Source organism: Psittacula echo (assembly GCF_963264785.1).
Source record: "Psittacula echo genome assembly, chromosome: 5".
Classification (NCBI taxonomy): Eukaryota; Metazoa; Chordata; class Aves; order Psittaciformes; family Psittacidae; genus Psittacula; species Psittacula echo.
Genome location: NC_137739.1, coordinates 9312386 through 9330266, shown reverse-complemented (window position 1 = coordinate 9330266; position 17881 = coordinate 9312386). Strand labels below are relative to the sequence as shown.

The 17881-nt window shown below is 46.5% G+C and overlaps 1 protein-coding gene across 1 annotated transcript in view; it reads right to left on the bottom strand.

Moving 5' to 3' along the window:
- Positions 1 to 14504, bottom strand: part of SYT17 (synaptotagmin 17) — a gene marked incomplete at both ends in the record, with an annotated part of 37866 nt that extends 23362 nt beyond the window's left edge. Inside the window, 5 exons of the mRNA XM_080619878.1 lie at positions 3453 to 4072; positions 4479 to 4627; positions 9801 to 9949; positions 11340 to 11357; positions 14490 to 14504. Of these exons, the coding sequence (XP_080476004.1) occupies positions 3453 to 4072; positions 4479 to 4627; positions 9801 to 9949; positions 11340 to 11357; positions 14490 to 14504 (951 nt within the window). The remainder of the gene's footprint in view (positions 1 to 3452; positions 4073 to 4478; positions 4628 to 9800; positions 9950 to 11339; positions 11358 to 14489) is intronic.
- Between the last annotated feature and the right edge of the window lie 3377 nt (positions 14505 to 17881).

Genomic DNA, 17881 nt, shown 5'->3' with positions numbered 1-17881 from the left:
CTCCCAGCCTTTCTTCTTCATAGGAGAGGTCCTTCAGTCCTCTAAGCACCTTCCTCCGATTCATCTTATCCTGGTCCAGCTCTTAGCGGAGTCAACGGAGCTGCTGGCTGCAGAAGCTGGACCATGCCTCAGAATGGGAGAAATCCACCCAGCCCTGTCAACAGCGCAGCACCAAAAGATTGCTGGCTTCCCCCATATCTTTTAGCAGGACTCACTTGTGCCGGCACAGTCCTGTGCTGAGGCTGTGTTCCAGCTCTGGGCTTGATGGGGCTCAGCGTGATGGTAGGACAAGGACTCAGCACCTGACTTTATCAGCACACACTATGGCAATGGCTTCCAGCTGGATACAGCAAGTGCAAACAGATGTTCATCCTGGATGATACCATTTAGGCCACTTTCTCTGCTCTTCCACAAACCTTGCCCCATCCCACTCCCACCTGTAAAAAGAAAAAACCTTCTCGATAGCTCCTGCCATCTGGATTCACTTTCCTCCATGTCTCAGCTCGTGATGTTTCTGTCTATACATGCCAGTAAAAAAACCCACATATTTTGTGTCTTTCATCTTTACATACCACGTCTGTGGCTGTCTATTTTTCTCTCCCTCCTGTTACTGGTTTTCCAAGCACCGGCTTCAGGATCATCTCCAACATGATCCTTATCGCTGCGGGGGTGCTGGTGCCAGCTCCTGCTCCATGTCAGAGCCCGGGCAGCCAACCCAGCCTGGCAAATTTTCATCAACTAATGATCAGAACTGCAGCACATCGGCTTCGTGTGGCTCTCCAGGGCCTGAGGACACCTTCTGCAAAATAAAATGCTATTGCACAGACACGTTTTTGTCCCCGTCTACCATGAGCCCAGAGCAGAAAGCACACTTCATCAGACTCCGGTTCAATCCAGCAAGAAACTAATAAAGGCTGTCTGTCCCTCAAATCATCAAGCAAAAAGAAGTATAAAAATACTGTCAGCGTGTCAAGCCTATCATTCTGCAGGCAGAATCTTCCAACCAGCAATCAAAGACACCTCACAAATTTCTAGCTCAAGCATCACTGTTATTGAAAGACATTCAAAAGCAGGTTTGTTCAAAGGTCTAAGCTTTATTGTTTTACTTCTTCCAGGCTTTATTTTAACCCTCTGATCAATTAATTTAACTTTAACCAACTAAGATAAAATATGTCTTATTCACTGAACTTTAAAAATCTTATCATTGAGGAAACATGGGAAGACGATATCAAACATCCTTTCTGGATGTCCTAGTAAAAGTATTGCTGCTCCCTTTGCAGTTGCAGTCTGCTAGCCAAGGTAAAAGAACAAGGAAGTATGAAAAGACAAAAACAAGGTACTGTACTAACCAGGGTGCAGAGGACCTTTTTGCTTAAATTGAGCTTTTCCATATGATAGCAAGCAGATAAATGCAAAAGTCATGTAAGGTTAGGCCTGCCCATCCAAATTGAGTTTTATCTTTTTCTCCCTCCTTTTATAAATATCAGAAATGCCGATTTCTGCATAAATTTATCTTGAATCCCGGTGAAGCAGACAGCACTGCTGAAAACAGCAGCAGCTTTCAATGAAACTTTGGAGAGGGAGAGAGAAGAGCTGGCTCTGAGCTTGGCACACAAAGGCAGAGATGATCTTGTCTAATCAGGGTCTGTATTAGCTGTGGAATGAATCCATGTTACTAACAGAGAGATACATAACACAGAGAAGTATCTATCATGCAAAAGCAGGGGGAGCCGGGGGGAGCAAGGCTGCATGGTGTGAATCACGGGAGGATAACAGGATGCAAAGAGGAGAGCTCTGTCCTCAGACACACAACACCGAGCCCATGACGAACTGCTAACACAAAAAAAGGTGTGTGTATATATATTTATATATATATATAAATTATTGCAGGCATTTGTAAGTAAACATCTGGGGGAAGGTTTGGGCAGCAAAGGCAGCCCAGGAGTATCTGTCCTTGTTCATTCCCCTTATGAACAGCTTCATAACAGAGCCATGCCCTCACCCCCCACTGCCACTCTACTGAGCAAAGCAGATCCAGTGACACAAAGACACGTCCTACATAAAGCTACGTTCAGGGACCCCATGATTTTGATTTGTGCACAGCATTCAAAACTTATCCTTTTTGCTTGAATATCGTTCAGGCTAATCCCATAATGCCGCTAATTCTGTTACAGCAAATCTAGTTAGCTCTCTTGCAGTTATCAGGGGTCTTGATCTTCTTCCCCCTTGTACCCTGCAGAAGGTCTGAGCAAGAGGTAAAAGCACTCCCAGCCCCTCTGCACACAGAGAGAGGGCAAAGCAGAGGCAAATGCCAGTCTGGCTTTATGTATAAACACCATTCGGTGGATTTTACTTGTACAAGTATCTCATCACAAGTTCCCACTCCAAATCAGACTCTCAGACCCACACTGCACATCAGCAGTGAAGTCAATGATTTACTGTTCATCTTGTCTAATATCTCTGGCTATGACATCATTCTGTGAACACATAAAAATCAAAGAAAATATGAACCATCCAAGTTCACAGAGGGTTTTGATTCAGCAAAGGCTCTAAAACATAGAAATTGCAATCCCAGAGCTAGCAAGGAATAGGAAGAGACAACCCTCTCACATGAATTTTGAGATACTGCTCATGCTACGCTCTTAGCATGGCTTTCTATGGGGTCCTGTGCCTCTAGCTACATGAGTGATACTGCTAGTAGCAAATCTGGTAGCTAGCTGCCATTCCTGGCTGCAAAGCTCAGACCTTCTGATTGAACTCTTTTCCTGGCTGGCAAGGAAGTGGCACTGATCAGGGCCCTTTCCTGAGAGCAGATATGGAAGCACACAGACCCTCCGCATCTTTTCTTTCCATCCCATCAAAGGGTTGAATCTAGTCCCAGACACACACTCAAACTTTCATGCATGCAATGTGCCACGTACATTAGACAAAATCCATGGCAAGTTTATTTCCTTCAGGGACATGATGACAAGAAATCTACCGCTCCTTTGCAATCTTTTGCTTATGCATTATGCCAAAAGTCTGTGGAGATTCAGACTTTACTGAATCAAATCATTAGCAAACTGGCATGTCCCCAAAGCACAGTCACGCTAACCACCACAGGAGTGACCCTGATGGGACAGTGTCACTGCAGTGTCTGGGAATGGATGCAGGTCACTGCAGTGACAAGGAAGATTGTCTAAAAGGTGCAGACTTCCAAAGCAGTCTTGAATTGTTGTCATTAAAGCTGACATAGGATCAGGCCACCTCCTCTGAATATGAAAGCCATCTCCTCTACCTCATAGTTTTAGTTATAACACCAGTTATAGGCCCACATTATTTCAAGCCAGCAGATGCTGTATTAACAAGATGGCAATGACTAATTGGAAAGCACGTTACTTGCCAACAAGCAGAGGAACCGCACAAAGAAACAGCAAGAGAATTTGTGTCAATAATCTGATAAATTGTGTTACCTGAGAACTAGGCACAAGGGCTTTCCACCAGTGTCCGCCTTTCACAAGGTCTACATCGCTCAAGGGCATTGACACTTTGCCAATAACACAGTGGCGTGAGAATTTGTCAAAATCCACTACGGTTAAAAGCAGAGTTCTTCTCTGGGCTTCTAAAAAGGGGATTTCAAATGTGTACCTCTCTTCAAACACCGGGTTCTGCGTTTTGCGCTTCACTCCGGTCTGCTTGGAGTTCTTCTGATCAGGAAGAAGGCAGATCTTCACGTAGGGGTTGGAGTGAGCCATGTCTTGCCGTGAACCGTCATAAGAAATTGGAGGAGGCAGATCTTTGGCCTCAATGACTCGCACTATTAGATAGTTATGCAACAGATCATACTGCGTGCTAAAATGCAGCATGCCCAGCTGGTACTTCGATAAGATCTCCTCATCTGTCAAGGAGTCCATATCATCGCTATTCGAGTCAAGAGAGTACAGTCTTGGTTCAAATTTTCTAAAATAGTCATCTGGGGTGTAGGTTTTCCGCAGGATAGTTGGCTGAACTATTTCTTTCTTAGCTCCTATGATTCCAAACTCAATAGGTTTAATGTCAATTAACGGAGAACTTGGCCTCCTCGACTCTAAACCTAAAGGAGAGAAATGCAAAAATGCAATTGTTAGAAACTCAACTGAAGCCATTAAAGGTGCAAGTCAACTTGTGCTTCTTTGGATATAGCTATTGTTCTCTGTGCAACACCTTGCACAGCAGGCCTCCCAGTGGGACTTTTCACCACGATTAGCAGGACCCTTAACTATAGTGAAGTCCAAGCCCACCTACTCATTTCCTTCCTTGTCCATTTTCACATGCAATTACCATGCATATGCTTCAGCAAGGAAAACAGAGCTAGCCATGTTCCTGCAGAACAGAATGAGATTTTAATCAATGTACCTTCAACTTGAATTGATTCCCTGCCTAAAAGATGAAAGAACAAACACTACAGTTTGATTTTCTTCCCCACAAGAATTACATTAATGTTGGAAGGACGATCTTACTTGAAATCCGCCTCGTGAGGCTGTAAGTGGACCGTGATGCATCTGAAGACGACCGCCTTCTGTCAGGGGAAACATCCTGAAGAGTGGGAGGCAGCTCACTGATTGTATTATCAGAGTCTCCATCTTTGTCCTCATTTTGGCTGCTTATCCTGTTATAAGAAGAGACCTTTGCGTGATTCAACTCAGTAAAAAGGGTAAACAGAACAAAAATGCATCCTGGTATTGTGTTTAATCTCAGGTGCACATCCCTGGATGCTGTGGGGTATCTCCTAATCTATCTGGCAAGCAAAACGCTGAGCAACTGACTTCAGACCTAGGTGAAAAACAGACTCTTTATCTTTCTGCCTGGCTTTCAAACAGAGTTGTATCAGTATTAGAGCACAACGCAGGCCACACGGGCAGATCTTGACCAAAAGTATTATCTTTGTCTTTAGGAAAAAAAAGAAAGAAAAAACCACAAATCACAAAACCCAAAAAGTAACTTATTGCTGTAAACTCACAGGTACACTTTGGAAGCACAGATTTCACTAGGAATGAACCAGCACGGGAAACTACCATGCTCAGGCATCTCAAACCTAAAACACAGCTCTCTCAGTAAAATACTGCTTTGCAGGTATGCCACTAAGGTTTCAAAACTCGATCCTGTAAATACATTCATTAAGAGCTATTTATTGGCATGGGGAGGGGGGCGTTTAAGTAACTGGCTGCTTTTTATCCACTTCTATAAACAAGAGGTGATTCTCACCAGACAGAAATTTTACTGCCCTGGGGCCTTGGGAGGAGCAGAGAAGTTGGAAGGATCTAAATAACAAATGGAGTTTTGATGAGAGTTGTAACATCTTTGAGAAGACTCTACAGAAGACTGGCATCATAAAGAAGTCCAGGTGTGAGTCCTAATCCAGTTTATTTATATAGATATATATAAAATTATACATATGCAAATACACGAATATGAAGTATAAAGAAAAAATTTATGTGAAAGCAACATCTATCATATATCTCATAGCAACATTCTGGTTAAAACCCTCATTGTGTCACAGCCACAGTGGCTCACAAAAGCAGTCAGGACCTCCCAGCTTTGACCAAAAGAGCCAGAGCAACCAGTAACAACTACAGGAGATAAAGTCCCCAACTGCACGTTCGGAGGGGAGCGGCTGCCAGCGGAGATGAAATCACTCAGTGGTACATGACGTGTAGTGCATCGTGCAAAATAAGCCTTGGCTAATCCATGAGACAGAGCACTCAAAAGAAAATAGCAGCAGATCACAAGGAAGGCATCAGCATGAAATGAGCAAAACAAAGGGGAATACTGTGTGAGTTTTGCTCCTGATTCACCCTTTCTACAAGCATGGCACAGTTGGGTATAAATGAAATATATTGAATCATTTGCTTTAGCAACCAGTGACTGGAGCAGAGCAATAAATATATTCTGCAAAAAAGCAGTAAAACTCCAGAAAAGTCGTATCCATCCCATCTCCCCATCCCCCATATAAAACAGATTTGAACTGGCAATTCTTCTCCAAACCCACGAAGCTCACAGCAGAATCCATGCCAATCTCACTAAGTCAGTCACACAACTTATCCACATTAAAGGCTGTTAATAATGAAAACCAAACCCTATGCTAAGAGGGGCATGCAATATTTGCACAACTGCAGCCCATTAAATGCAGTCAAGATCATGTGGTTTGACATATAATCAGTACCTGGAACACAAATAGCTTTTTCATGCCTAAGTGCAGGTCTACACAATCATAGGTAGCATTTGGCTATACTTGTGTTTGAGAAGAAAATGCACAAAACAAGGAGAAGGCAGGGTGAAAAGGAAATCAGGAAGAAAAGCATTAGGGATGTTCTACAATGGGTAAACGTAGTAGTGAGTTAATAACATACAGATGACCTTTAGTAAGGAAATTGCTACTGAGCCACAATAATTTTCCTCAAATAAACTTTGGCTCTGGTTAAAGCAGCTCTGTTTCTGTTTAATCCAACCCTTTGGGAAGAGGAGCTGCATCCTGATAGCCCTTCAGTCTCACAGAGTGTGCACCATTTATCCATTTATCTTTGGGGTTTCTGTAGAATACTCCATAACGGGCAGCTCCAACATACACGCTCGTTCCCAGCCCATTGCTGCAAGGACCAGGATGCAAATGCTCCTCAGGAAATAACAAGAAGCAACTACACATTCAGGTCAATATAATTAGACTCACTTTCGTAAGATTTTTTTTTTCCCCAAGTTACCACTGTAAAAAAAAATCAGGAAGTGATAAAATTCAACAGTCTCCCAAGAGGGAGGGCTTAAACATGCAGCTTGAACATCCCATCCTGAGTTTCCAGGACAGCAAGGTGTGTCAGAGCTGCCAAAGGGAAAACCTATAGGCAAAAAATATACAATGGATTATTAAGCATGGGGTTCAGATGTTTGCTTGTAGGCCAATGATGACCACAGAAGCAGTTTCCCCCTGGGAATTAGGTGGGGAGTTAAGAAAGGAGCAAATTGCATTCTGCATTATGCCAGCACCTGGGCCCATGAAGAAGTGGCAAGATGGAAAGATCTCAGCTAAAAACCTAGATCTTTTTTTAAACACTTTCAGGCCGTGAGTATGGAATACAGTAAATTGATTTGTTCGTATTTCCAATGCATGCATCTAAATGCAGAATATGGTGGTGTCAAATCCATCTTCCATTTTAGGAATCCAAAAGCCTCATTTTAAAAAATAAAAGAAAAGAAAAGAGGATGAGGGGTCAACTGACATACACAGATTTATGAGCACTTAAAAGCATACCCATTAAACACCTAATTCCTAGAACAACTCCAAACTCTTAACTCTGCTCACACATCTAACTCCAGGCAATTTCCTACCTCCAAAAACAATGCAGAGATTTAAGAGTTTAAAATCAACACAGTGAAAAATCAACACAGTGAAAATAGAAATCTTGGGCTCCTGCATTTGGAGACAGCAGAGGCTACATGGGATCATTTCCACCTTAAACCTGCACATACAAAAAGCATGGCATACCTATCAATCAGCAAACAAAAGACACCATTTCTGTCTCCTGCCTTTTACTCTCCTTTCCTCTTCATCTTCCAGACTCTCGTTCCTCTACAGGCTCATTTTTCCTCCTCTCCTCTCAATCGCACCCCCTCAGCTCCTTTCCCTCTCTATCTCCCCTGCTCTCTTTGCCCTTCTCACTTGACTAATTTCTGGGTTCCCTCACCATTTTCTAGCAAAGTCACTCTCAAACCTCAAAGCATCACCATCTTCCCTGGCACCACCCTGGGTCCATCTCAGCTCAAGACAAGAAGCCAAAAGCCTCTTCAAGCAAGCAACGCCTGCTCTCCAGCTTCCATGCCAACATGTATTAACAGGCATATGTAGAGATCACAGGATTTGCAACAGTGCCAGAGGAGATGGCGACTTCAGTGATCTTAAGGCATGGCAGCATCCATGCCTCCTTGCAAAGCTACTTGTTTCATGTGTCCTCTTCTTTGGTTCCTGCTGCCCCTCTTAGGCATTACCTTTGGGAACTCAACTTTTCTCAGCACTAGAGCAAAACAGGGAGACCCTAGTGGCACCAAATCACCTGAGGCTGGAGGGAGAGATGAATACATGACCTAGGCTGGGGTCCCAGGGACCCTACCCAGGGCAGAAAGCATGAGTAGGTGCAACATAAATTGCACCATGGCTGAAGAACTAGGCTTGGGGTTTTTTTTGTTTTCAGAGCACATTGTCTTCTGCTTGTGGCCATTCCAGTAAGTTAATTGTAGAGGCTTTCAGATGGAGCAGGACTGGGGGAAAACAATACAGGCTGGAGAGAGCATTTTATGAGTCCAAAGGTCTCCATGTTCTCTGCCTGTGGCAAAGTCCAGCTCATTTGCAAAGTCATCATACATCCTTGTTTTGAGACCAAAAGAAGAACAGAGCTTCAATGCTTAAAATGCCCCTTTAGCCAGACAGAATCCAGCAGTCAAAACCAACATCACAGGACAATCACCGTACACCCTCAAACACATATAATGTCCCTTCTGCTTTTCAGCACACCAGAGAAATCCTAAAGCAACCTCTCACAACAAGCCTAGCTACTTCTTCCCAAGTATGCATTTGTTCCTGCAGCAATCTTTCTATGTCCAATACTGCAACCTCATCACTCTGTTCTGTGCACAGTGCTTTCCTATTTAGCATTGATTTTGCTTCCATTTCCCATTAACTGCAGGTGAATCCATTTCTGGGCATATATCAGACTCTTAAATATGTTACTCCACATCTAAAAACCACTCTAACACATCTTGAACATCTCTATTTTTATTGCTTAGTATTAATTACCATCCTGTTCTACCTGGATTCAGAAGAGCATATAGACAAGATTCAAACATGAGACAAATCATATTATGCAGCACTAAGATACGGACCTTCCAGATCTGACAGAGAATAACCCCAGTTACTCACAGGAGCAGATAAAATCAACCAAGTGTCTCAGTGCCTAGGTACGAACTTCTGAGCATCAAATGATGCACTGAACAGGCGTCTCCTGTGCCACAGCTTCTGAGCTTACTGAAGCTGTGTCCATCAAACAATCTGCTCTCACAGAAGACAGCCCAGCCCAGCTGACAGAGCAGCCACTAAAAGACAGGAGACCTCTGCTCCCTTCTTGGTTTCACTAATGTCTCCGCCGGGTCACCTTTGTGCTGCGGATTCTCAAATGAGAGGAATTAAAACAAGCACAACTCCACTGACTTTCTTAGTAATAGACTTGCAAATACACTAATCAAAGCTCCAGATGAAACCTGGCGCTGCCACTGTTGTTCTTTAATGGTTCAAGAGGAAATCTTGAAGAGTACTGAGATGACAGGAGATCAAGTCTTGCTAAATGAAATTTTAAATTCATTTCCTTTTTAGAGCATGTACAAGGTACACCTTTCATCTGCCTATACGATAATCACCTTCACGCTAGGGTAAGAAAACATTTCAAAACAACCTCATCAGCATTGAAGCTAAGTTGAAGTGCTCCAAAGGGCTGGTCCATTTGAAAAGGAAATCTGAAGATGAAAAGCATCTTTAGAAAAGGGTGCACAGCTAAACCAGTTATCAGCTTGCTTGCTAAATAACTTCCACCTTACCCATCTAACCTTACTATTTGAGCTAATAGGGCTGCCCTTTTTCACCTTGCCATTGAGTAGCCTACATTCCCATCCTCAGCAGGAGGTTCCTCCTTTTTAAGTAGCATCCTCTGAATGTCCTGTTACCATTTCACATTAATACTCTCATCACAGCCAAGCAGCCCTACTCCTCAGTTAAAGCTAGGAAATTGTGCATCTAAACTTACAGCCAGGCTGGAGTTTGAGCAGGAAAAGGTCCCAGGATTTCAACTTCATCTTCATTTGTTTGACAACAGCTACAGTCGAAACACTTCTGACAACAATTTCTACAAGTCCATCGGCACAGCAAGAGATCCGAGATTCTAGCGAGCAGACCCTGAAGCCATTGGAAACCAAAGTACAAGATTACAACCCATCAATAGCTATTGGGAAATAACATTCAGCTGTATTTATGTTTGTGTTTCTGCAACAGAACATTAAGAACTATATTTATTCCATCTATATCAACAGACAAGTGCTATGCAGTTACCAGCCCAACTTCACTGATGCCACAACAAGGCAGAAAAATAAGCATTCACCGCAGGTATTTTCCCTCTAGTAGCAATGTATGATTATGTAGGTTGGCAAGAGGGTGATTTACAAAACACTATGGCATAGCAATATGCTAGAGTGGAAACATGCTTATTCTTTCACGCACATCAACAAACTAATAGATCGGCAAATGTACAGCAGAAGGAATTTAAGGGAGAAGGCAAGTGAAAGCTCCGATTTAATCCAACAAGGGTCTATTTAATTAACGCAGCAATGTGAACACATTCCGTCCCTGTAGATCCATCAAGTACGTAGTATTTGTATGATCCATACACATACGGCATTACAGCCCAACAAGCTTGCCACTAAAATGGATTAGCAAAGGCACTCTGTCCACATGCCTTCCTCTGCTATTATGGTTAATTTCATGAAGAACCTTCAATGATTTTTTGTAAAGAAGCTACTTGACCCAGAAAAGTATTTTATTCCTTAGGTTTCCATGGTGGTACTGACAGCATCATCTGTGGCACTGCTCCTTGATGACATTACAACCACAGGGTGCACTGCATTGGAGGGCAATAAGCTGCTGCCCCACTTCCATGCCATCCCTACAGCCTTCCCTCCACTTCAAAGCTCTGCTTCCTTCAAGAGGAGCAGAAAGCCAAACTTTAGCCCATCTCCCACCCACACCAGCTCCAACTTCTGCAGTTCATAAGAAAGCTCACTTAGCCAGCACAAGGGCCCTGCTAATAAAGGGCATCACACTGTAGTAATGGGGTAGACATGCAGCTGCAAGAGCACAGCATGTGCACATACAGGGTTAAATCGCTTTATGATGTGACCTTGAAATGTTCCTACAAAGCTGAAGAAATAAAGCATGTGAGATGTTCTCCACAGATATCCCCCAAAAATACTGGAGACATTGCAGTATTCATGAGTGTGCAGACACAGGGGCACTATCACTCCACACAAAGGGGATTCCTCTGAGGAACACAGATCTATAGAGAAGACTCCACAGGAACGTTTCTTTTTGCTCCAGTAAAACACATATTTTTTCCATAAACAAAATCTAAACACTGGGGGGGAAGGGGAAAAAAACCCACAAAAATTACCAGCCTAAAATGCAGTGCATCACTTATATCTAGGACATCAGTAAAGAGTCAGAAAAGACGAGACAATCCCCTCAGGATGGAGCGAGGAGACAGAGCGGAGAGTGAATCATCAGATTAACTCACCTCATTTATTGGTTCCAACTGTCCTTTTAGACATCCAGGATGAAGCAAAGGGGAACAAAATTAAAAAGACAAAAGCAGGTTAGCAATGCTCAAATAACTTTAAATTTTCTGCCATGACACGGCCTGGCCTGCGATAAGCCTGAATTTCAGACAGCACCTTGTAGACGGTAGAGGAAGGAGAGGTCTCCTCACCAGCCATCAGCTTCTGTTTCCAGTCCTTCCACACCAAGCTCCCTCTGTTCCTCCTTCCCTAGGAGCAAAATTCCCAAACCCATCGTAGAGCAATGAAAATCCTCCTCACTGCCCCTTACGATCGGGGTATCACATGCAAGCACTTACTTTCCTCTTTAACATCCTGCCTCTAGCTGCAGCAACTACTTGCTGCTGACAGCAAATGATACCCAAATTTTTCCAGTTAGATGCCACAGTGGAAAAAAAAAGCTTTCCTCCTGATTCAGCCCACATAAACATAATTTCGATGCCAACTCATTAAAAGCAATGTTTCTAGGAAGGAGGAGAGATGCAGCACACTCTCCATTAAGTACACAGCACTTGAGGTAGCTGGGCATCTTCAGTCTCATTCTCAGATGTGACTTGAAGAATACAAAAACCAGAAGTGCTTAAAACTTGAGCCACAAACTCCAGTTTGCAGCCACTTCCCCCAAGCCACGGGGAAAATCTACAGCAAAGCAAGAAATCATTGCAAGGCAGCATTTTATTCACAAAACCACCCTTAGAATATTATACCTGATGCACTTCATTTACAGCTGGAGACTCAGTAGCATTTCAGGTGCCTTTTCAAACGTCTTTCCTATCACTCTCCCTTGATAATGTCTAAAGAGTTTCCCAGCTGTCCTGGCTGTGTTTCTATAGGGGGAATCCCTAAAAAAAAAAACCCAAAATCAAACCAAGACAAAACCACAAAACAAAAGACTACACACTACTCTTCCATGTGTAGATATTGGTTTCTAGCTTTATGCTCATGACAGGGACAAGAGCAGCGTTTTACAAAGCAACCAGGTCACAAAAGGTGCCTTTATTTCCAAGAACTCTCCCATGGGCCGTGTTTCAGCGCAAGCCTCCCCTTTAAAATTCCTGGAAACCAGTGCTTGGTGAAAAGGCCACCACTTGTTAGAAGTATGAAGTAAGAGGCTGCAGCGCTATATGACAAGACAGTGATTACCAGCCAGCCATGGACCAACTGTTTAAGAAAACTCTAAATGGTTTAAAGGGCTTTATCATTCCTCATTAATGCTAAGTTGCAGCCAAGGCTACAGTGGTTTAGCAAAGCTGCAACAAGAATATTTAAATCACTCTGAAACGAAGAGGCTGGATCCATGCCACACGATGGAATGCTGTAGCACGTGCTGTGGGAAGGAAGTGGCATTTCAGAGTGGCCCATGGGGACACACGATGTCAAACAGCCCTCCTGGTCCCAATCAGCCAGTGGCAATGTGAAGCCATGCCTGTGTGCCACCAGCCCCAAGAGCACAGTGGTCCTGTGGGCACTGTGACAGAGTGAATCCATGGCCACCCACAGATCTCCACCAGGAAATGGGACAGCAGAAAGAGGAACTAAGTATTATAGTGCTGAAGAGTTAAATAAGTAACCGGTAACTTCAATGCAGGGGTCCATGAAAGGAACACAATCACGACCAGCCATGCTCATCCACCTTGCTCGTGTTACGCCAGGCAGGTGGGTCAGGGCTGGGAACGGTCAGAGGTTTAGGGAAGGATGCACCGGCAAGCAGGTGCAGCAGGATCTCAGGGCGCAAAGACACTGTGATGTGCTCAGCACCCCCAGAAGAAGGGCTCAACCCTTGGGGTCAGGGAGGCACCATCATGCCCTGCCATGTCTTCCCAAACCAACCAAGCAGAAAACAACCTGGCTGGGAATGTGAGTGAAGCCTCATTGAAGGCCAACTGTGAGTGCCCTGGATGCACCCCCTCACCCAGCTCTAGGTGCAAGGCAGGACTTCATCTCCACACCTTGATGCAGAGCCCTGTTCTCCAGCCTGCCCAGCCCATGAGGGGTCCCCCTGCTCCGAGCCACCACAGCTGCCATCACAACCAGGTCAACAGACCAGTTACAACAACCCACCGTGGCCATGTCCCTGCTGGGGCATGCTGCAGCAGGGTGGGGTCCCCGCTGTGACACCCCCAGGGAAGGCTCACAAGCCCCACCACAGTAAACACCACAGCCTAGGAAGAGTGTCCCACCCGACCCCAACGTGATTAACACCACAATGTGGGGATAACGGGGTGTCCCCGATGCCTTCCTCCCACCCGGGCACTTCCGTCTCGCACAGCGGGCCCCGACGGCGGCGCTGCCGCTGAGCCCTCCCGGCCCCACTCGAGATCCCAGCCGAGCCGGCGGTCCCTGTGCCCCGCACACACCCGCGGCGGTTCAGCCCCGGTGGGAGGCGGTCGCGGGGGCACGGCGGGGTGGCTGGAGGTGGACGCGGCCCCGCGGGATGGCGGGTCACGGGTGGCGGCGATAGCGGGTGTCTCTACCAGCGCCCGCACTGCCAGTGCTCAGCTCGGGTTTATCTGAAAACGGGGCGGCAGCCTCGGGAGCTACAGATGGGCACAGGCAGCTGGGAACTGCAGGGCCGAGGCGGGGGGGAAACCGCTCGCGGTTTAAACCTGCCCAAAATTCAGTTCAGTCTCACACTGCCGGGGGTCCCGTCCGGCAGCCGAAGGCTGGGGCCTCTCTACCCTTCCGGCTGGGGGAGACGATTCACCCCAGTACAGCTCGGTCTGTCCGCGGGGTTTCGCATCCTCCTCCCTCCAGCAAGTCCTAGTGCGGGCTAGGGCCGGGCTCGCCCGCACCCGGGTCCACCCCGCTGCCCCCGGCAGACAGGGGCGCGGACCGAGCGCTGCTCCCCGTCGCTCGCGGGGACCCGCTCCCACCGCGCTCCTGCCCCGACCCCACCTGCCCCTCTCGCCGGGGCTGCCGCCGCCGGGAACTCCTCCTCAGAAGTTAACCCGAAGTTGCGCACCCGCCTCAGGCCAGGAGCACGGGGAGGGGGGGGGCCACCAAGGCACCGACACCCGTCCCGCAGACGGAGCAGGGATCCCCCTGCACACGCCCCAGACGTGACACTCATCCCTCCCCAGAACGCGGATCCTCCGCCGCTCCGCACCCACCTGGATGTACGCCATCTTCCGCGGGGCGCTCCGCGGGGCGCGTACGGCGCCTCCCGCCCCACCCCGCCCGCGCCGCAGTACGCCCCGCGGTGCGGCACCGCCCCGGGCGGGGTGTGTGTGTGTGTGAGAGTGTGAGAGCGGCTCCGCGACCGCGCAGGCACCGCCGGGGTCCCGCCGCCCCCCGCGGCCGGTCGGGGCGGCGGCGGCGCCGCGGGGCTGGCGCTTCGAGGGGCCGGCGAGCGGGCAGGCTGCCGCCCGGCCCGCCCCTGCCCGCGGAGCCTCCGCGGGGCTGCAACAGGTCCGCTGCAGCGCGGGCGAACACTGACCTCCAGAGGGCCCGGCGCGGAAATTCAGGGTTGGAAACCCCTCCTGGCCCCCGGGGGACGCGGGAGGTGCCGATGGAAGCGGAGGCTCGTACGTGTGGAGCGGTGGCCGTGTCTGATAGAGCAATTTCTATAGCGGTGTTTTCCTCTAAAGAGTTTATCTGTGAGAAGATGCTATGAACACACCTGAGCTTCAGAAGGATGGAGTCGGTTTATGAGGTTGAATGAACAAAGTTAAAACGTGTATATACTGGTGTTCTCCCAAGCAAAGATGAGCAGCTGGAGTGAGGAGTGAGCTTGTAGCCCACAGACCACGCTGAGCATCATATTGCTTGGGTTGGTCCTAGGCGAAGTGAGGGTGGGAGGGGATGTGGTCCAGCAATGGGTAAATCCCACCACATGGGTGATTGGACCTGGAGAACTCACGTGGGAGGAAAGCTTTGACTCTTTTGAGGTCAAACTCCAGGAAATGGAAAACACAGGAAAAATGGGGATTTAGGGCTGCTCCCCTCGAGCACCACATCGGTACCATGCAGGTTAGAGGCTTCCCAACGTGCTGCTGGGAACAAAGGCTTCCACCATCAGCTTCGGAGGAAACCCAGGCTACACTGCTGGCACCTTCCTGGCATGTGGATTTACACTAAACCCTGGATAGGGGCAAAAGGCAGCAGCTTGCAGCTCAGCCCAGCTGGATGGTCAGCAGTTGCATGCTACAGGCACATCCCCGATGCACAACAACCCTTATACTTCAGTGTGCTGTGGTAAATGGTAAAAACATCTCCTGCCCTGGAGAAGGGGCCATGCACAGCTTCAGATGTTGGCCAGCCTCAAACTATGGATCCCTACTGCTCCTAGTGGTAAGGAGAAAGATTCTGGGACAGGACAGCTTTGGAAAGCTTTTGCATTACTGATCTCATTTAATGGCCCATTTAAGTTCTCATTGAATTCAGCGAAGAACTCCCGTTGACTTCCGTGGGAAGGGCCATACTCTTAATTGAATAAATAAATTCTCTTTTTCCCCAGGGAAAGCAGCTACTGCTTTAGAAGAATAATGACCACAGTGGAGATAAGCAAGGAAAAAAACCCAACCCTGTAGTTGTTTCAGACAGTTTTGAGGATATTATTAAACTGTGGCACAAGTTGTTTGTCAATTTTTGCTTTGCAATTCTTCTTAATTCCCCTTCTTTCCAAGTGCCAGTGTTTAAAATGTCAGCCTTTACTTTGAATATCGTTGCTCTTTTCATCTTGACTCACCACCGCCTTAATGCAGTTTGCAATAAGTGAACACATTTTGGGGGCTTTTTTCCCCCTCATTGCAATGTAGCAGAGAGAGGCTTAAACTTTTCAGACAGATTTTTTGACTCCTTGAAGGCAGAATGCTGTGAGTCACAAAGCCGATGGTGTGCCTCACTGTATAAACATTATGTGCATGTGTGTACTTACTCCTTTAAAGCATTTAGGACAGAGAAAGATCAAATGATGCATCAATTGCCACTGCCTTTTTGGTTTTGGATGACACATATAAGCATTGTGAACCCAAAAAGAAGAGCAAAAGAAGTTCTAGGGGGAGGTTCACTAATACATAGAAAAATGCCCTTTTTTCCCCCCATATGCTTTAGTAGCTGACTGTAACACAAAGCCATAAGATAGATGTGCTTCCCTTGCACACTCATACATATACATGCATTTAAGTGCCTTTTTCACTGCTGCATGAAGGCTTTTAGATTCCATTCTCCCAGCACATCTATTCACGCAGCAAACACAGTTCTAACCCAAAGAATATGATGGATTCAAAACGCCAGACAGGTGGTTATTGTAAAATCTAATTTCAAATCTGCATATGGCTGATGCTCTGATTAAGCTCTGCCTCTAAAGCACTCAGAATAAACAAACCCATTTGACATGATGACAACATAACCTTTGGATGTCCTTTGCTGTGCACACTCTGTGTCCAATAAGATACATTCCATACTTCCCATATGTAATGGCTGCAATGCAGATGGCAAGGCTTGCAAATGCAGAATTTCTACGCAGAAAACAAGGAAATGAACACTGCTTTTGCAAAATGTGATTTTATGATAGATTTCTATTCCTGCTGGTATTAATACACATTGGGAATAACATCAGCTACATCCAGAGCATGCGCTGGAATCATTACAACCAGCCCAGCAAGGAGCAAAATCTACCTCCAGCACAGCAAATCAGTTCAGCAGCTTCTCAGACAAACCAGAACAAGGGCTGCTGGTATTCAAGATGCCATGTCTGCATGTGTCTTCCAAACCCTAGTCAAAGACTTACAGCTGCTTCATGCCTTAAGGGAGAAGAGCATCATTCCAAAAAAGTGGAGAAAGAAAGGAAAGAAATCTGATGTCTATTTCAAAGGATTTTCATTTGAATCTTCCTAAAGCAACTGACAGGGCTTTCTGCTGCAAGGGGGAAATTGGGGAGAAAAGCGGCAGGGCAAGATAAGATGAGATGTCTTACTCTGCTGTCCATATGCCAAATCCTTATCATCACTTGAGCCTGCTGGAATAGGCGGCTACCACTCTGCCTAAAAATAAGCTTCTTATCTCCAGATGTTTTTATAAATGGCAAACTATTGTAGCTGGTGCTTCCCCACTGCTGTTGGCAGCCCATAAAGGTCCAGCTTCAATCATCTCTACAAGAGGAGCTTTGCTCCTGCACAGCATCATCCCTCCAACAGTTATCTTCAATTCACTCTTCCAGTCATATCTATCAACACGTTTGTCTCCTTGAGGGTTTCATGGAAACACAGTTTCCCTCTGTGGTTTTCAGGCCTTTTTCTGCCTTGGGTTTTTAAGCTGAAGAGGCAAGTCCATAAGGCTTTATTCAAAAAGTTCTGGGCAAGTGGGATCAGGACCTGCACCCAGGAGAAGTGAAGGGGTGGAGAGCACTGGCACAGAGATCCTGAACAGTGGAGTCAGGAAACTGGGCAAATATCCCCAGCTGGGAGTGCAAGCCAGGCTCTGAGCTGCAGATCTATCCCAGCTGTCAAAGCAGAACGTGGCAAACTCTATTCGCCTGCCTTTACCCCTTGCTGCATCGCAG